General features: G+C 55.9%; 1 protein-coding gene across 11 annotated transcripts in view; it reads left to right on the forward strand.

The window, feature by feature from the left end:
- Positions 1–518: 518 nt before the first annotated feature.
- Positions 519–12,989, forward strand: part of LRP8 (LDL receptor related protein 8) — a 77,017-nt gene continuing 64,546 nt past the window's right edge. For 2 of the 11 annotated variants that reach the window (XM_074376457.1, XM_074376458.1), the window contains exons 1-2: positions 519–787; positions 1,575–1,694. In XM_074376457.1, coding sequence (XP_074232558.1) covers positions 679–787; positions 1,575–1,694 — 229 coding nt within the window. In that variant the 5' untranslated portion in view covers positions 519–678. The remainder of the gene's footprint in view (positions 788–1,574; positions 1,695–12,989) is intronic. The other 9 variants (XM_074376459.1, XM_074376460.1, XM_074376462.1 and 6 more) reach the window with 6 other exon arrangements.

Raw genomic sequence — 12,989 nt, forward strand, 5'->3', positions numbered from 1 at the left:
GCTACACGGATGTGCAATACCTAGGTTGGAGCCCTGGAGAGGCCCAGAGGTCCATTCCCGCTCCCACAGCTTCTCTCTGATATGCAGTACCCCAGTTCCTATGCACTACCACCCCTGCGCCATATGCACATGCACAGGTCTGTGTACCGAGGAACATCTCCCTTCCCGTCCGGGTTCACTCTTAGGCACCCCTCGGCCTCCTATCTGCCAGTCACCTCCTCCAGGCAGCCTGTGCTGCTTCCCTTGGGCCATCTGCTACCTCTAGGGGTAGAGGCCTCCCCCGGTTCATCCCAGCGTCTGCAGAGCCCAGCGCGCGGCGGATCCTGAACAGGGTCACCCAGCGCAGGCTGAGGGAGGAGTGGACCACGGCCATGAGGGAGGAGGGACAGGAGGCGTCAGAGGGAGGAGCGTGGGGCGGAGGCGGCAGCGGGAGGGGGTGCGCGCTTCGGCGGTGGCTGCCCAGGGCCGGGGCCGCGCGCCCAGCCTGAGCCCGCCCCGCCGCCGAGCGTCACGGAACCTGCTTGAAATGCAGCCGAGGAGCCGGGGCGGGCGGCAGCGGCGGCGGCGGCGGCGGCGGGGGCAGCGGCAGCCCCGGCGCCGCGGCAAGGACTCGGCGGGCTGAGGCGCGGCGGCGGCACGGGGTGCACGGGGCGCGGCGGCCGGAGCCCGGGGCCCGCCATGGGCTGCCCCGAGCGGGGCGCGCTCCGGCCGCTGGCGCTGCTGCTTCTGCTTCTGCTGCGGCTCCAGCATCTCGCGGCGGCGGCGGATCCACTGCGCGACGGCCAAGGTGCGTGCGGCTGGTTCCGGCCCGGCTAGGCGCCGCCGGAGCCGCCAACAAAGCGTGGCACGGCGGCTGGCGGTGGGTTGTGCCGGAGCCCCCGAACCTGGGCCTGGCAGAGGGGCGCCCGGGTGGGATATGCTTCTTCGGACCCAGCTATCTCTTAGTTTACCCTGGACCCCGGGCCCCGTGGCTCCTTCCGTGGTGGGCTCTGCCCTCCGGCACCTGCTCCTGGGGGATGGGCGCAGTGGGGACCCGGGAGGGGGCGGGAACTTTGCTGGGGGTGGTCACTGATGGTTTCGAGTGGGCCGTGTTTTTCTCGCCGTTGGAATTTATTTGACACGCGCGCTCCACGGCGGCTATGAGCGGAGCCTGGCGACTTCCCCGCCTGACAATGCGTTTCCGGCGACCCCTGCGCTTTGCAGAGAAAGAGGGGGCTGCGTGCGAGGGGGATGTGCCTGCAGCGCCAGTGCGCGTGTCGCGGCGTGTTTGAGGACTCCCAATGGGCTGTGTCTGCGTGGATCTCTGACTATGGGCCGTGTGTGCGGTTGAGTGTTCTGAATGGGGTGTATGCCTAAGTCGTGTGACACAGACTGTGTGCCTGGCCTCGCCGTACCACGGGCATGCCATCCCAGAAACCCTTACCATCCTGCCCTCCCTCCGGATCGAGGGTGCCCGAGGCCCCGGGGTCGATGGCTCCAGCATTGCTCCCTTTCCCTCATTCCAGTAGACCGGTCCCCGCGGCCAGGACCTCATTTTCCGGGGATTCTGCTCACGCCCCTTCTCCCCTATGCAGGACCGGTCAAGGAGTGCGAAGAGGACCAATTTCGGTGCCGGAACGAGCGCTGCATCCCCTCCGTGTGGAGATGCGACGAGGATAACGACTGCTCGGACAACAGCGACGAGGACGACTGCCGTGAGTGGTCGGCTGGGGCGGGAAGGAACAGTGGGGAGCCCCTTGCTCAACGCTTATGTGGGTGCAGCCTCCACCAGGCCACCTGCGTGGACCTTTACCTCTTAAGAACCAGCCCGGGATCCCCCAGCCTCCGGGCTGGGTGGCTCTTAGGGACCTGGCAGGGGATCTGGGCAGTCTCCGAGTCCTAATGGGGCCCGGGGCGGGGCCCGGCGCGGCTTGGCCCGGGAGGAAAACCCGCCACGCCCGGGTTGCTGGTTCGGAACTGTGGGCGGCGATGCGACCGTCCCTGCACGCGTCTAGCTTTCTGAGATCGAGCCCTTCGGGACTCCGGCTTTGGCCCCACGGAACGCGCGCGTGTTTCAAAGTTCCACACGACTCCGGGCCTAGCCTCGCTCCTCTTCCTGCTGGGTTTTGTGAATGACTGGGCTCCCGGGGGCCCCTGATTGGCTGGGCGAGGACCACCCCATAGGTCCCTGTGGCTGGAGCGGCCAATCATGCAGCGGGAAGGGGTGCAGTTTTCTGGCGCCTTGGGCACAGGGGCCCAGCCCTGGCCCCGCCTCAGTCACACCCGTGCGCGCATCCGGTGGGTAGTAGGTGCAGGGAGGGCGCTGGCGCTCGCTGCTTTTCTGCTTAGTCACAGTGAAGACTTTTTTTGTGGGCCACCTTGGTTAGCCAACCGTGTTCTCCTGCCAGCCTGGCTTGGGGATGAGTCATGGCACAGAGCAGGAAGGGCATCTTTCTTTGAAGCGTTTGTTTCCTGGAAGATGTGTGAGGATCCCGAGGCCAAGCGTGAACCCCTGGCAGTGCGCAGGTGGCCAGCTGCCTTTGCTGAGTGTGGTGTTTGTACACCCGGGTGCGACTGCCTTGGGAGTTCTTTCTTGAGGTGCGTGCGGTTTCAGATGTCTGTAGGACCTGCAGAGGTTAGCAGGCAGTTGCCATCGTGGAAGGAGTATAGTTTCCAGGAACAGAAAAACAAGACTCTAGAAAATATAGTCTCAGGTGGTCATTCATTCCTCCTTACTGAGTGCCTGCTGTATGCTAGGCACTGGGCACTTTGGGGGACAGACCCACCCAGGGCCAGGCAGCACAGGGTCTGTGGGATGAGGGCAACAGGTGGACAGGCCTACAGCTCCACACAGTGGCAAGAGAGGAAGAGGGACACCTGGACAGCCGTTGTCTTTTGAGTTCTGTTTTTTTCCTCCCTTTGGGTTTGCCAGTCAGACTTCAGGTTCATTCTCAGATGCAACCCAGATTTGGCTCTGTGATTGGGTGCATTTTTACCACCTATCTCAGTTTCCTCTCCTGATCACTTGGGATAATGAATCCTGTTGGGTTTTGAGGACTAGTTCTAGTAATGTAATTGAAAGTAATGAAACTAATAACTGCTGATTGTTAGCTGTGTGCCAAGCACTGTGGTAAGTGCTTATCTTACATAAAGTCCTTAAACCTTCAGAACAGTCCTATTTTACAGACTAAAAAAACTGAGGCACTGAGAATTTGTTACTGGCCCCACAACTGTTGAGCTGCTAAGTAGGGGCTTGAGTTTAAGCCTCTGACTGCAGAGTTCTTAGCCTAATTATTACCCTGACCATTTCCCAGTGCTATTGAAATTATGAAAATGTCTGGGCCAAGGTAAAATATAATGAGTCTCTTCCCTGGGAATTGTTCTTCTGTGGTTCCCATACAGTGGGGAGTGCTGACAATGAGGTAAGGAAGTGGAAACGGTGCATTTCTGGGCTGGTTTTACGTTATCTCCCTGGCTTTGTATAACAACAGTTTTGAGGGTGGCCATGAAGAGCAGAAGTTGTTTCTTGTCATCCTTGTTTGTAGATAAGGACACTGGCTCAGAGAAGTTGAGTAATTTGCCCAAGGTCACACAGCTGAGAGTGTCAGAATTCGGTCAGGATGTCTGCCTGCCTTCTACCTCAGTGGCACTGTCTGCTGTGATGGGGAGCGTGGCGTAGAAGGACCCAAAGAGAGTGACTCGGAAGCTTTTTTATCTCCATGCCAGGCTCTGGGCAAGATGGGGGAGTGAAGTAGCAGATGGCTGGGTGACCCCGGATGGGACCAGAACCATTCTGATGGCCACTCTGAGCTTCTGCTTTCATTCTGAGATAGATGAGGTAGAGTCACAGGCAAAGAGTTAGTGAATAAAAGCAACAGACACTGAGGGCTTGGAGTGGAAAGGCTGGTGGCCTTGCCCTTAATATTAAGTGTCAGGACTTTTCTGAGCTTGTTTCCTCATCTGCCGAATGGGGGGTAACTGTTCTTCTACCATAGATTATATATGTAAAAAGTCTTCACGTGGGGCTGGTGAAGAGAAGGGAATTCATACCACCAAGATCTTTAGAAAGGGACCCCTTGGAGCCCCAGAGGGAAATCTTGAAGAAAGGGGTGGGAGCTTTGGGTGGCTATGTGGGGCTAGAAGTTGGAAAATGGTCTTTTGTCACTCCTTCCTTCCCTGTCTGGGGAGTTCCCTCCATTCTGGGCCACCAGCCCAAGCTGCATTTCTTTGAACCATCCTCCTTGAGCAGCCTCCATGCCTTATATTTGACCACTCCAACCATTCCACCCTGTGAGAGGGCCTGAGCCACCCCATCTCTGTACCTCTTGGTCTGCAAAGTGGGGATGACAATATGTAAGTAAGTCTTTGTGAGGCAAAATGAGTTCAAGCTTCCAAAGGGGCCAGAATGCAGACCATGAATTCTGACAGCTGATGGAGGTTGGGGGCGGGGAAGCTTGTATATGGAAGAAGCCAAGGAAGGCTTCCTGGAGGAAGTGACAGCTAAGCCAGGCCTAGAAAGATGGTAACTAATACCATTTCCTCAGGGCTTACCATTTAAAAGCAGGTGATGTGGTCCCCATATTATAGAGGAAGAGCTGGGGTTCAGAGAAGTGAAATGACTCCCCCAAAGTCATACAGCTCCTTGGGGTTGGAGCTGGAACTCAAACTAAGGCCTTGTAAGTCCTGATCCTTAGCCACAGCAGATGGGATGTGGCCCTTTGGAGACACGGAAAGACTGGCGAGATGGGGAAGGGAAAGACTCATGGGGCTTCAGTTCCCAGCTCAAAGGGCCTTCAAAGTGGAGGAAGGGGCTGGAAGCGGGAGGGCCAGGCCCAAGGAAGCCCAGGGACAGCCCAGCCAGGGGAAAGGGTGGGGTTCCTGGCCCTACCTGGGTCACGTAGGCAAGCTGGCGCCTTGGCCCCAGTTTCCTGTTGCTCCTTAGTGTCTGGGGGCAGAGAAAGGGGTTCTGGTCTCCAGCCAGCCCTTTGCTCCTAGCGTAGTAACAGCAACAACAGTGAACACTTACTTAGCACTTGCCGTGGAGCAGGAGTTGTGCTGAGATTTGACACACATCACCTCATATTCTTCTATAAAATTGGGCAACTCTATGAAGTGCCTGCATTATCCCCATTTTACAAAGGCACCGAGGGGTTAAGTTACCGGCCCGAAGGTGTATGATTTTTAAGTGAAACTGCTGGGGTGTGAAAGTAGGCACCCAGCTATGGAATGTGCGTTGTGTCAAGAGCTAGCCAGTGACCTCCAGCAAGTCCTCCTAGGCCTCTGTTTCCCCATCTTGAGGTGGCATTCCCCCTATACCCCTGCTCTGCTTCCAGCTCTGGGAAGACCTCTGTGTTTCTCTTTGTGGTTGGGCAGCTTAGACAGGTGGCCCAGTTTGTGCTTGGGTTCCTCTATCTTGTTCAAGTTTCTTTAAGCGGCCCTGTTCTCCCAGCCCCCCCCCCCCCCCATTCCAGGTTTAATAAAGAGTGGCCGCAGCGAGGTCTCCCATGGCTGAGAGTTCATTAGCTGGGCGAGGCCAGGCTGCAGGAGTGCTGAGGCCTGCTGGGAAGAATCCTTGTACATAATTAAATCTTAGCCACAGCTCCCAGCTGAGGCTGCAGCCCGCTTCAGGTCTTCAGTATGCCACAGCCCGGTTCTCACACCCCTGACACCAGGCCCAGCCTCATTTTCTTTTTTGGTTGGAGTCAACTGACAGACAGGGCTGCTTTCCCTGAACCTCGGTTTCCTCATCTGACCAGGCAACTCCACCTTTCAGAGTCTTCCCAAAGCTCCCACGTACCCATGGCACAGAGTCAGCTTAGACTCCCCTGCATATGGCCCTTGATGACCAGCTTCTGCTGCCCACTGCCCTCCAGCCCCTTCCTGCTCTTCCTATGAGCCTGCAACACCAAACTCCTGTCACACTCTGACCTTCCTACTGCTTCTCACCACCAGATCTTTGCACGTGCCTTTCTGTCTGTCTGGAATGCTCTTTCTGCTCCCTCACCTGGCTACCTTCTTTTATCATCTCAGAATCTTCAATGCAAGTATTACCTCCTCCAGGAAGCCCTCTTTGCTATCCTCTGTCCCCAGGGCTGAGATACAGAAGTCAAGAGAGGGGACTTAGAGACCTGTGTTGAAATAACTCAGTGTGGCCTTGAATCAGACACTCCTGGTTTTCTGTCCCAGCTGTGATTTCATGCTAAATGGCCTTGGAGGTAGTAATAGTCTCTCCCTCCCAGAGATGCTGTGAGGGTTAAATGAGATAATGTGCCTGGTAAGCAGTAGGTGTTCAGTGAATGGCAATTGAGTTTCACTGGGTTCTCTAGGTACCTGGCTGCTGAGGACCTCTTCCCACTCCTGCCCAGATTTGCTTATCCAGAGGTCTGAAGGCTCCCACAGCTGGGACCTGCCTCAGCCAGAGGGTTGCCTGGGCACAGTGGAGGTGGCCCCAAGGCCATTTGACCCTGAGGTGGACTTGGGAGTGGAGATGGGTACCTAGGGGGGGCCTGAGGGAAGAAATGAAATAAAAAAGGCCTGGTTGGTCTCAGTGAATGAGTGGCCTAGGGCCCTGGGAGGGGCAGAGGAAGGCTCCTCTCCGGCCGTGTGCTTGTTCCAAGGCTGGTTTCCACCTGTCTGGCCTTGTACTTCTTTCTTCCTGGCTGTGCTTGGGATTGAGCCCCTGTGGGTCTGCCCAGAAGGCCCCAGGCTTCTCTTTCCTAGGCCCCAGTCAGTGCCTCTATGACTGGCCTCGGCAGGCCTTGGGAGTGTTTTGCTGAAGACTCTCGCATGGGCCTCCCCATGGGTTCTCCTGAGACCAAGTTCCCCTCCGGAAAGTCCTTGGGCTTTCTCAGGCCTGCTAGGGGTTCCAGGACAGTGGGCCTCAGGGCTGGTTGGTTTCCTCTCCTCAGTTGTCTGCAGGCAGCTGACTTGACAGTTTTCCTTCCTTGGGGAAATAGCAGCAGCGGGTGAAGCCAGAGAGATGCCCCCAGGGACAGGGTGAGGAGACGGAGAACCCAGCGGGCTGAGGAGCAGGCTAGCGTGTACTTTTCTGTGCTGCCCTCCAGGGATCTAACCAAGTGGAGGTCTCCTGGCCCGGGGTCAGCAGTCATCCCCTCCGACCAGCACCACCCGCAGGAAGCCAGTCCTGGGCCTGGGGAGGTGTGGGGCCGAGTTGTGGGGGCTGTGCCACCAGGCCCTAGGGCCCTGGATCTAAGCAGCACCAGTGACACCTGCACCGCGGATGCCCACACACCCAGATCACCCAGTCCTTGAAGGCCTGGTGGAGATGCTGCCTCCCCCAGGTGGCCTTCCCTGACCTCTTGTCCTCTTGCGCCCCCAGTCCCTGAGCTCCCACAACATGTCCCTGTTCTTCCCTCGGTCTCGGGTCCTTCTCTGTATTATCTGCTCTGCCAACCTTGTGCTGAGCACGAGGGATTCCAAAATAAATAGCTCCCTCTAAGGAATTGCTACTAACAGATATTGGCTACTTACCCTCATGCCTGGCACCATGTTGGACAATCTGCATTCATTAGCTTTGCTGCTCACAACCCTGTGAAGGCTGTTTTCTTACTATTTCCATTTTCAAGATGATGAAACTGAGGCTCAAAGAGAAGTGACTTGGCCAATATCATGATGCTTAAGTGCTGGAGCCAGGATTTGCTTCAAGTCTGTCAGCTCTGGATCCTGGACTCTTCCTCAAGTCTTCCTCTCCAAACTCTTTCTACCCTGTTGTGGTCAGAGGGCCTGGGGCTCAGAGGGCGTGGAGGAAGAGGGTGAGTGGCTGCAATATCCAGTAATGCCACCCTGGGCTACAAGTTTCTGTTGGAGGGGAACCCTCTTCTCTGGAGACCACACATAAGGCCCCACCTTGTCCAGCCTCCCTTGAGTGTAACTGTCCACAATTTCCAAGGGCCTCCTTTGGCCATTGCCTGTGGGGTGCTGATTTCTGTCCCCACTGTACAGATAGGGAAACTGAGGACCCAGTGATAATCTCTGATGCAGGTGACCTCAAGGAGTGTCATTCCCAATTTACCAACCTTCCTCCAGAAAGGTCTAAGAGCCCGAGTCATCCAAAGTCTGGGCTTCCTTTCTCAGACCACCATGCAATTTCCTGGCCCTAGGTCTTCACACATACCTTCCCTCTGCTTGGATTGTCCTTCTCTGTTCCCACCCATCCTTCAAAACCCAGGGCATTGCCACTTCCTTGAAGCCCACCCTGTCTTCCTGGTGTGACTTAACCTCTCCTGTGTCTGGATGCCCGTGGCTTTGTGCACCCTTGTCATAGCCCATTGTGGGAGCTCCTGGTTGCTGGGGAGTGTCTGAGCACTTTGAGGTGGGGGACCACATGACCACAGGACTGGGCACAGAGGAGGCATTTGGGGATGGCATGTGAATGAATGAATGGACCCTGCTTTTGAGGGAGAGAATCTGATATTGATCAGATGTGGGGGATCCAGGGGCTTCTGAGAAGGCCCTTGAGGGGTTCATTAGTCTGGAGAAGGGAACTGGGTATCCCTTAGGGACCTTAGGCCACCTCTCATGAGCTGGGTCACCTGAAACCCAGAGGGCACTGGTGACATCCACAGTCACACAGGGCCTGGGCTGTCCCCACGCACGCAGGCTTCTCAGTGCTCTCCTTGCAAACTTGGGAGCTTTTCTGGCCCCGGGCTTCAGAAGGTGAAACGGAGGCCCTAATGGCTGGACATTAGCTCCAGGTGTCAGCAGGGACCCTTTCTCAGAATTAGGGTATCCTTGGTTCCTGGGGAGATCATAACAGTATGCCTCCCACCTGCTGCCTCACCAATCCGCCATGCCCACTCACACTTCCCTGCGGGACCAGGGAACAAGGTGTTCTCAGGCTGAGGGCAGGCACAGGCTTTTTGCACAGAAAGGGCTCGGGGCTCCCACATGGGGACCCCTGCCTGGGCCCTGCTGCCCACCCCCGGATTGCTGGGCACTCATCTAAAATAATATTGTTAACTGTAGTAAGAGTTCATGAGCGTGCTCGCTGCTGCGGGCTTTCTCACGCGAGACCTCCCTCAGCCCGTGCCTGGAAGTGTCATCACTGTACACCACCAAGAGCTGAGGCTCTGAGGGGTGAAGTCACTTGCCCCAGGCAGCCCTGTGATCAGCGGCAGGACGGGGCCACGCCTGTCTGGTTGCAGTCTGACATGGCTGAAAGGAAGAGATACACATTCACACATCCCAGTCACAACTAGAGAGTGGGTGACACAAGGGCTGTGCTACGGCCTCCCTTCCTTTCCAGGTGTCCCTCTTTGCCAGCCCCTGTCAGTGGGTGTACTGGCTCCCTCCTGAGTATCTCTGGCCCCTGGGTGCCCCCAAGCATGCCCCCCCCGGGTGGCAGTTTTAATCACCAGCCGTGCTCACCCTGGGTCCTCTCACAAGCTGCTGTATGTCACAGGCCCCAGGAATAGCTCCTCAGCTGGAGTAGTTCTGGGGGGGCCCTGACTGTGAGCTCCATGCCTCCACCCTCGACCTCCATGTGGTCTGACCTCTGTGTCCCTGGCAGGACCCAGGCCAGGTGCCCACAAGCTGGCTGCTTTGGGGGTATGTAACCCAGTTTACTATCAGGCTGCTTAGAACACCCTCTGGTGACTGGGAGAGTCACCCAGACAGGCAGTGCCCTGGGGCTCCTAGGTCCACGCAGTTCCCATGACCTTTCGTGGCCTTCACACATCTGCCTCTTGGAAATGATAGGACAGTCAGCCGAAAGCCTCCCTGGGGTCTGCCAGTCTGGGAGTCCATGGGAGTGCTCATGTGGCCACTGCCCTCCCCTGGTCACTGGCCTTGAGGCGCCACAAAGGACTTTTTCCCCACCCCTCTGGAGACTGTTTCAGTTCCCTGCCCTCTCAGCCTGTTAGAACCACAGTATGGCCTTTTCTTGTTTATGCATCACAGCCATTCGGGGAGGGAGGTGGTGCAAGAGTTCATTATCATCCCCATTTTCCTGATGAGGAAAGTGAGGTTCAGGGAGGGCATGGGGCTGAAACTCACTGCAATTGATTTCATTTATTTTTCCACTTTTTCTGATTATACAAAAGTGATTTCACCCCTGTAATTAAAAACAAAACAAAACAAAACACACAGACAAAACAGAAAAGAGGAAGATAGCAGTCGCTCTTGGTTACCTTGCCATGTGAGCTGCACATCCTCCCGGGAATGTCCTCACATTCTCTGCATGCGAGCTGCTGTACACGAACACGTGCATTTTTCTTTAAAACAAAACTGAACATGATACCAGTTGTTTTCTCCCCACATCATGCATGTTTTTCCATGTCAGTAACAGTAGATTCACATCATTGTTTTAAAGGGCTGGGTAGTATTCTATTGCATGAATCTTCCATAATTTAATGACAGTCTCCTATTAATAGATTGTTGAGTTGGTTCTGTTTTTATCCTGTTCTGCACAGTGCTGGGGTCAACATCCATACTATGCCTTTGTGCATTTGTTTGATTCTTTCCTGAAGGCAAATTCCCAGGAAAAGCATGGCTGAGAGTGTGTGTTTTCTTCCTTGCCTTGCTGCTCTTCCTCAAGGAGACGTGTTCCGGCCTCACAGCTCCCCTATCTCCCCGTGGCCCTTCCCAGCAGGTGGGCAGCTTGCAGGACCTCTCTCTTCCTTGAGCACAGGGCCACCTCATCCCTGGCCCCATGGGGCAGACAAAGTAGCCAGATCCAGGCCGCACAAAGCAAACAATGAGCAAGAACAACTGTGTTCTGGCCCCAAGGACTCCCCACCCCCACTGAAGAAAACAAAGGAGAACAAAACCTATCATCATTCTTCTCAAGATATTTGTAGAATCCATCTCCTCCATAGCATTATAAACATTCTGCCTCTGCCTCTAACTTGCTGTGTGACCCTGGGTGAGTAGCTCTCCCTCTCTGAACTTCATTTCTCTTTTACCCATTGATCCTTGCTCCACCTGCACTACAACCAGCAATCTGAGCAGATATTTTCTTCCTGGTGCTGGGCTCAGGGTCAGTCCTAGCCTGTGGACCCCGAGTTTCTTACTGCCTGGTGAGTGTTGGTGGGAACGTAGTTGGCCTTGTGGGTGGATTCTGGGTAGGCCGATGGAGGGTAGCTGGACTTCTTAAGGTCCACTTCCAGAACTCAGCCCTAAAGCCCAGGTTCCTTGGGCCACTTTCCCTCCTTCCTATGTCGGTGATGAGGTTGGATGCAGTAGAGTGATGGAGAACAATTAAGTCAGGCCACCAGCCCTGTGACCCGCTAGCCGGGGTCCCTCGTGTGGGTCTTGTATTCTGAGCTTTAGATCCTTGGTCTCTGAAATGGGAATAATGAGCCCACCTCTGGGAGATGTGTTGGCTGATGTAAAGTGTCCTGCCCAGAACCTGGCCCTGAAAATGAGCATCTCCATCCCCCTTCCCAAGCCCATAATCCCTGCAGAGGGAACAGCCAAGTAGAAGGGACCGTCAATAGCTTTCTTCCTCCTTCACCAAGGACACAGCAAGAGGGCAGCTGCTGAAATAGCAGGAGGAGAGATGTGGGTCAACTGGCCAGTTGGGAGGACTTGGCTGCCTGGGAGAACAGCAGCTTCTCAGGTTAGGAGGGACCGTAGGAATCATTTCATCCTGCTGCCATCTGCACTGGGGGCCCCGGGGTGGCTGCTTCCTAGGTGGTCTGGGAGAGCTGGTTAAGCAGAGAGAAAGAAGGAGAGCTGGTTAACCAACTGGGCCTGGCATAGTTATCTAGGAGGGGCCTTGGTTCACCCGTTTAACATCAGAGAGTTGGCAGCTGATGAGAGACAGGAAGGGCCCGCCAGGCCCAGGTTAAGCTGCTGGAGTGAATAGCTGGAGGCCAAGGGTGGGCTTTCCTAGTGGCATGAATCCAGGGATATTCAGGGCAGTGTTCCTGCCTCCCTCCCACTCCACTTCCTGGACCCTGAGCTGCCATCTGCTGCCCCCGTCACCCTCAGAGACATCTCTCAGCCACGTGTACCAGCACACGTGTGTGTGCACAGAGTGTGCATGCTCAGAGAGGGGGTGTGTACGAGGAGGGAGGTGACTGTTCTGGATGCACAGAGGCTGCAGGGACAGGGTGACGCTCTTCCTCCCACACCAGCCAAGCCAAAGCCAAAGTCTCCCACTGGGCTGTTTGTGGCGGGGAATTATTTGTAGCTGGAGAAGTGCCAGCAATCTCTGTTCCCAGCCTGCGCCCTGCCATGGCAGCCTCTTCCCCACCCTGAAGCCTCAGCCTACAGCCCACTGCCTGCACCCACTCACCCCCACCTAGAGGTTGATATAAATGCCGCAGCCCAGAGACCAGGCCCACCTCCGCTTTACCCCTGCTCCTTCCTTGCCAAGAGGCCATCAGTAGGTCCCTGCCCGTCTTGGGGGTCTCTGCTTATTGGGAGCCAGGCATCTCCAGGCCCCTCTCAGACCAATTCTCTGGGGTTCTTTTGTTTCCCCCTGAGAACCGGGGCTTTGACAGGAGCTCTGCCAGGGCCAGGCCCCAGGTACGGGGATCCAAGGAGCTGCCCCTGTTCCCTGAGGCCCAGGAGGCTCAGAGCAAGGAACGGGGGCTGTGAAATCCACCTCCTCACACAGGGGACAAGGCCTAAACCATATATGCAGGGCAGGAACCAACTGTTTATTAGCAGAACCTCCATCCACTTGGAGGTTTCCTCCTGTTAATTTTTTTGCTGCATCTGACCAGTCTGATTCTTTAATATCTATAGTCACTGGCTTTATATCTGCTGCGTCTGTGGCACTCTCATGTCTCCCCCCATCTCCTTCCCGAACATGCACAACTACCTGCTTCTCAGGGGTGCAGGGACAAGGGACATGTTTAGCCTCCCAGTGTCAGCCGGACTCGGGTTTCCACTGCAGTCCTTCCACGTCCTAGTTGGGGGCCTAGTGCAAGACCCTTGAACCTGAACCCCAGACTCCTACTCTGTGCATGTGGGTAGTAAGCAATTCCTGTCCTGTGTACAGTATCTGAAGCCTCATTGGGTCCCACGGAGCCAGTTGGTAC

This window comes from Camelus bactrianus, chromosome 13 (assembly GCF_048773025.1).
Source record: "Camelus bactrianus isolate YW-2024 breed Bactrian camel chromosome 13, ASM4877302v1, whole genome shotgun sequence".
Lineage (NCBI taxonomy): Eukaryota > Metazoa > Chordata > Mammalia > Artiodactyla > Camelidae > Camelus > Camelus bactrianus.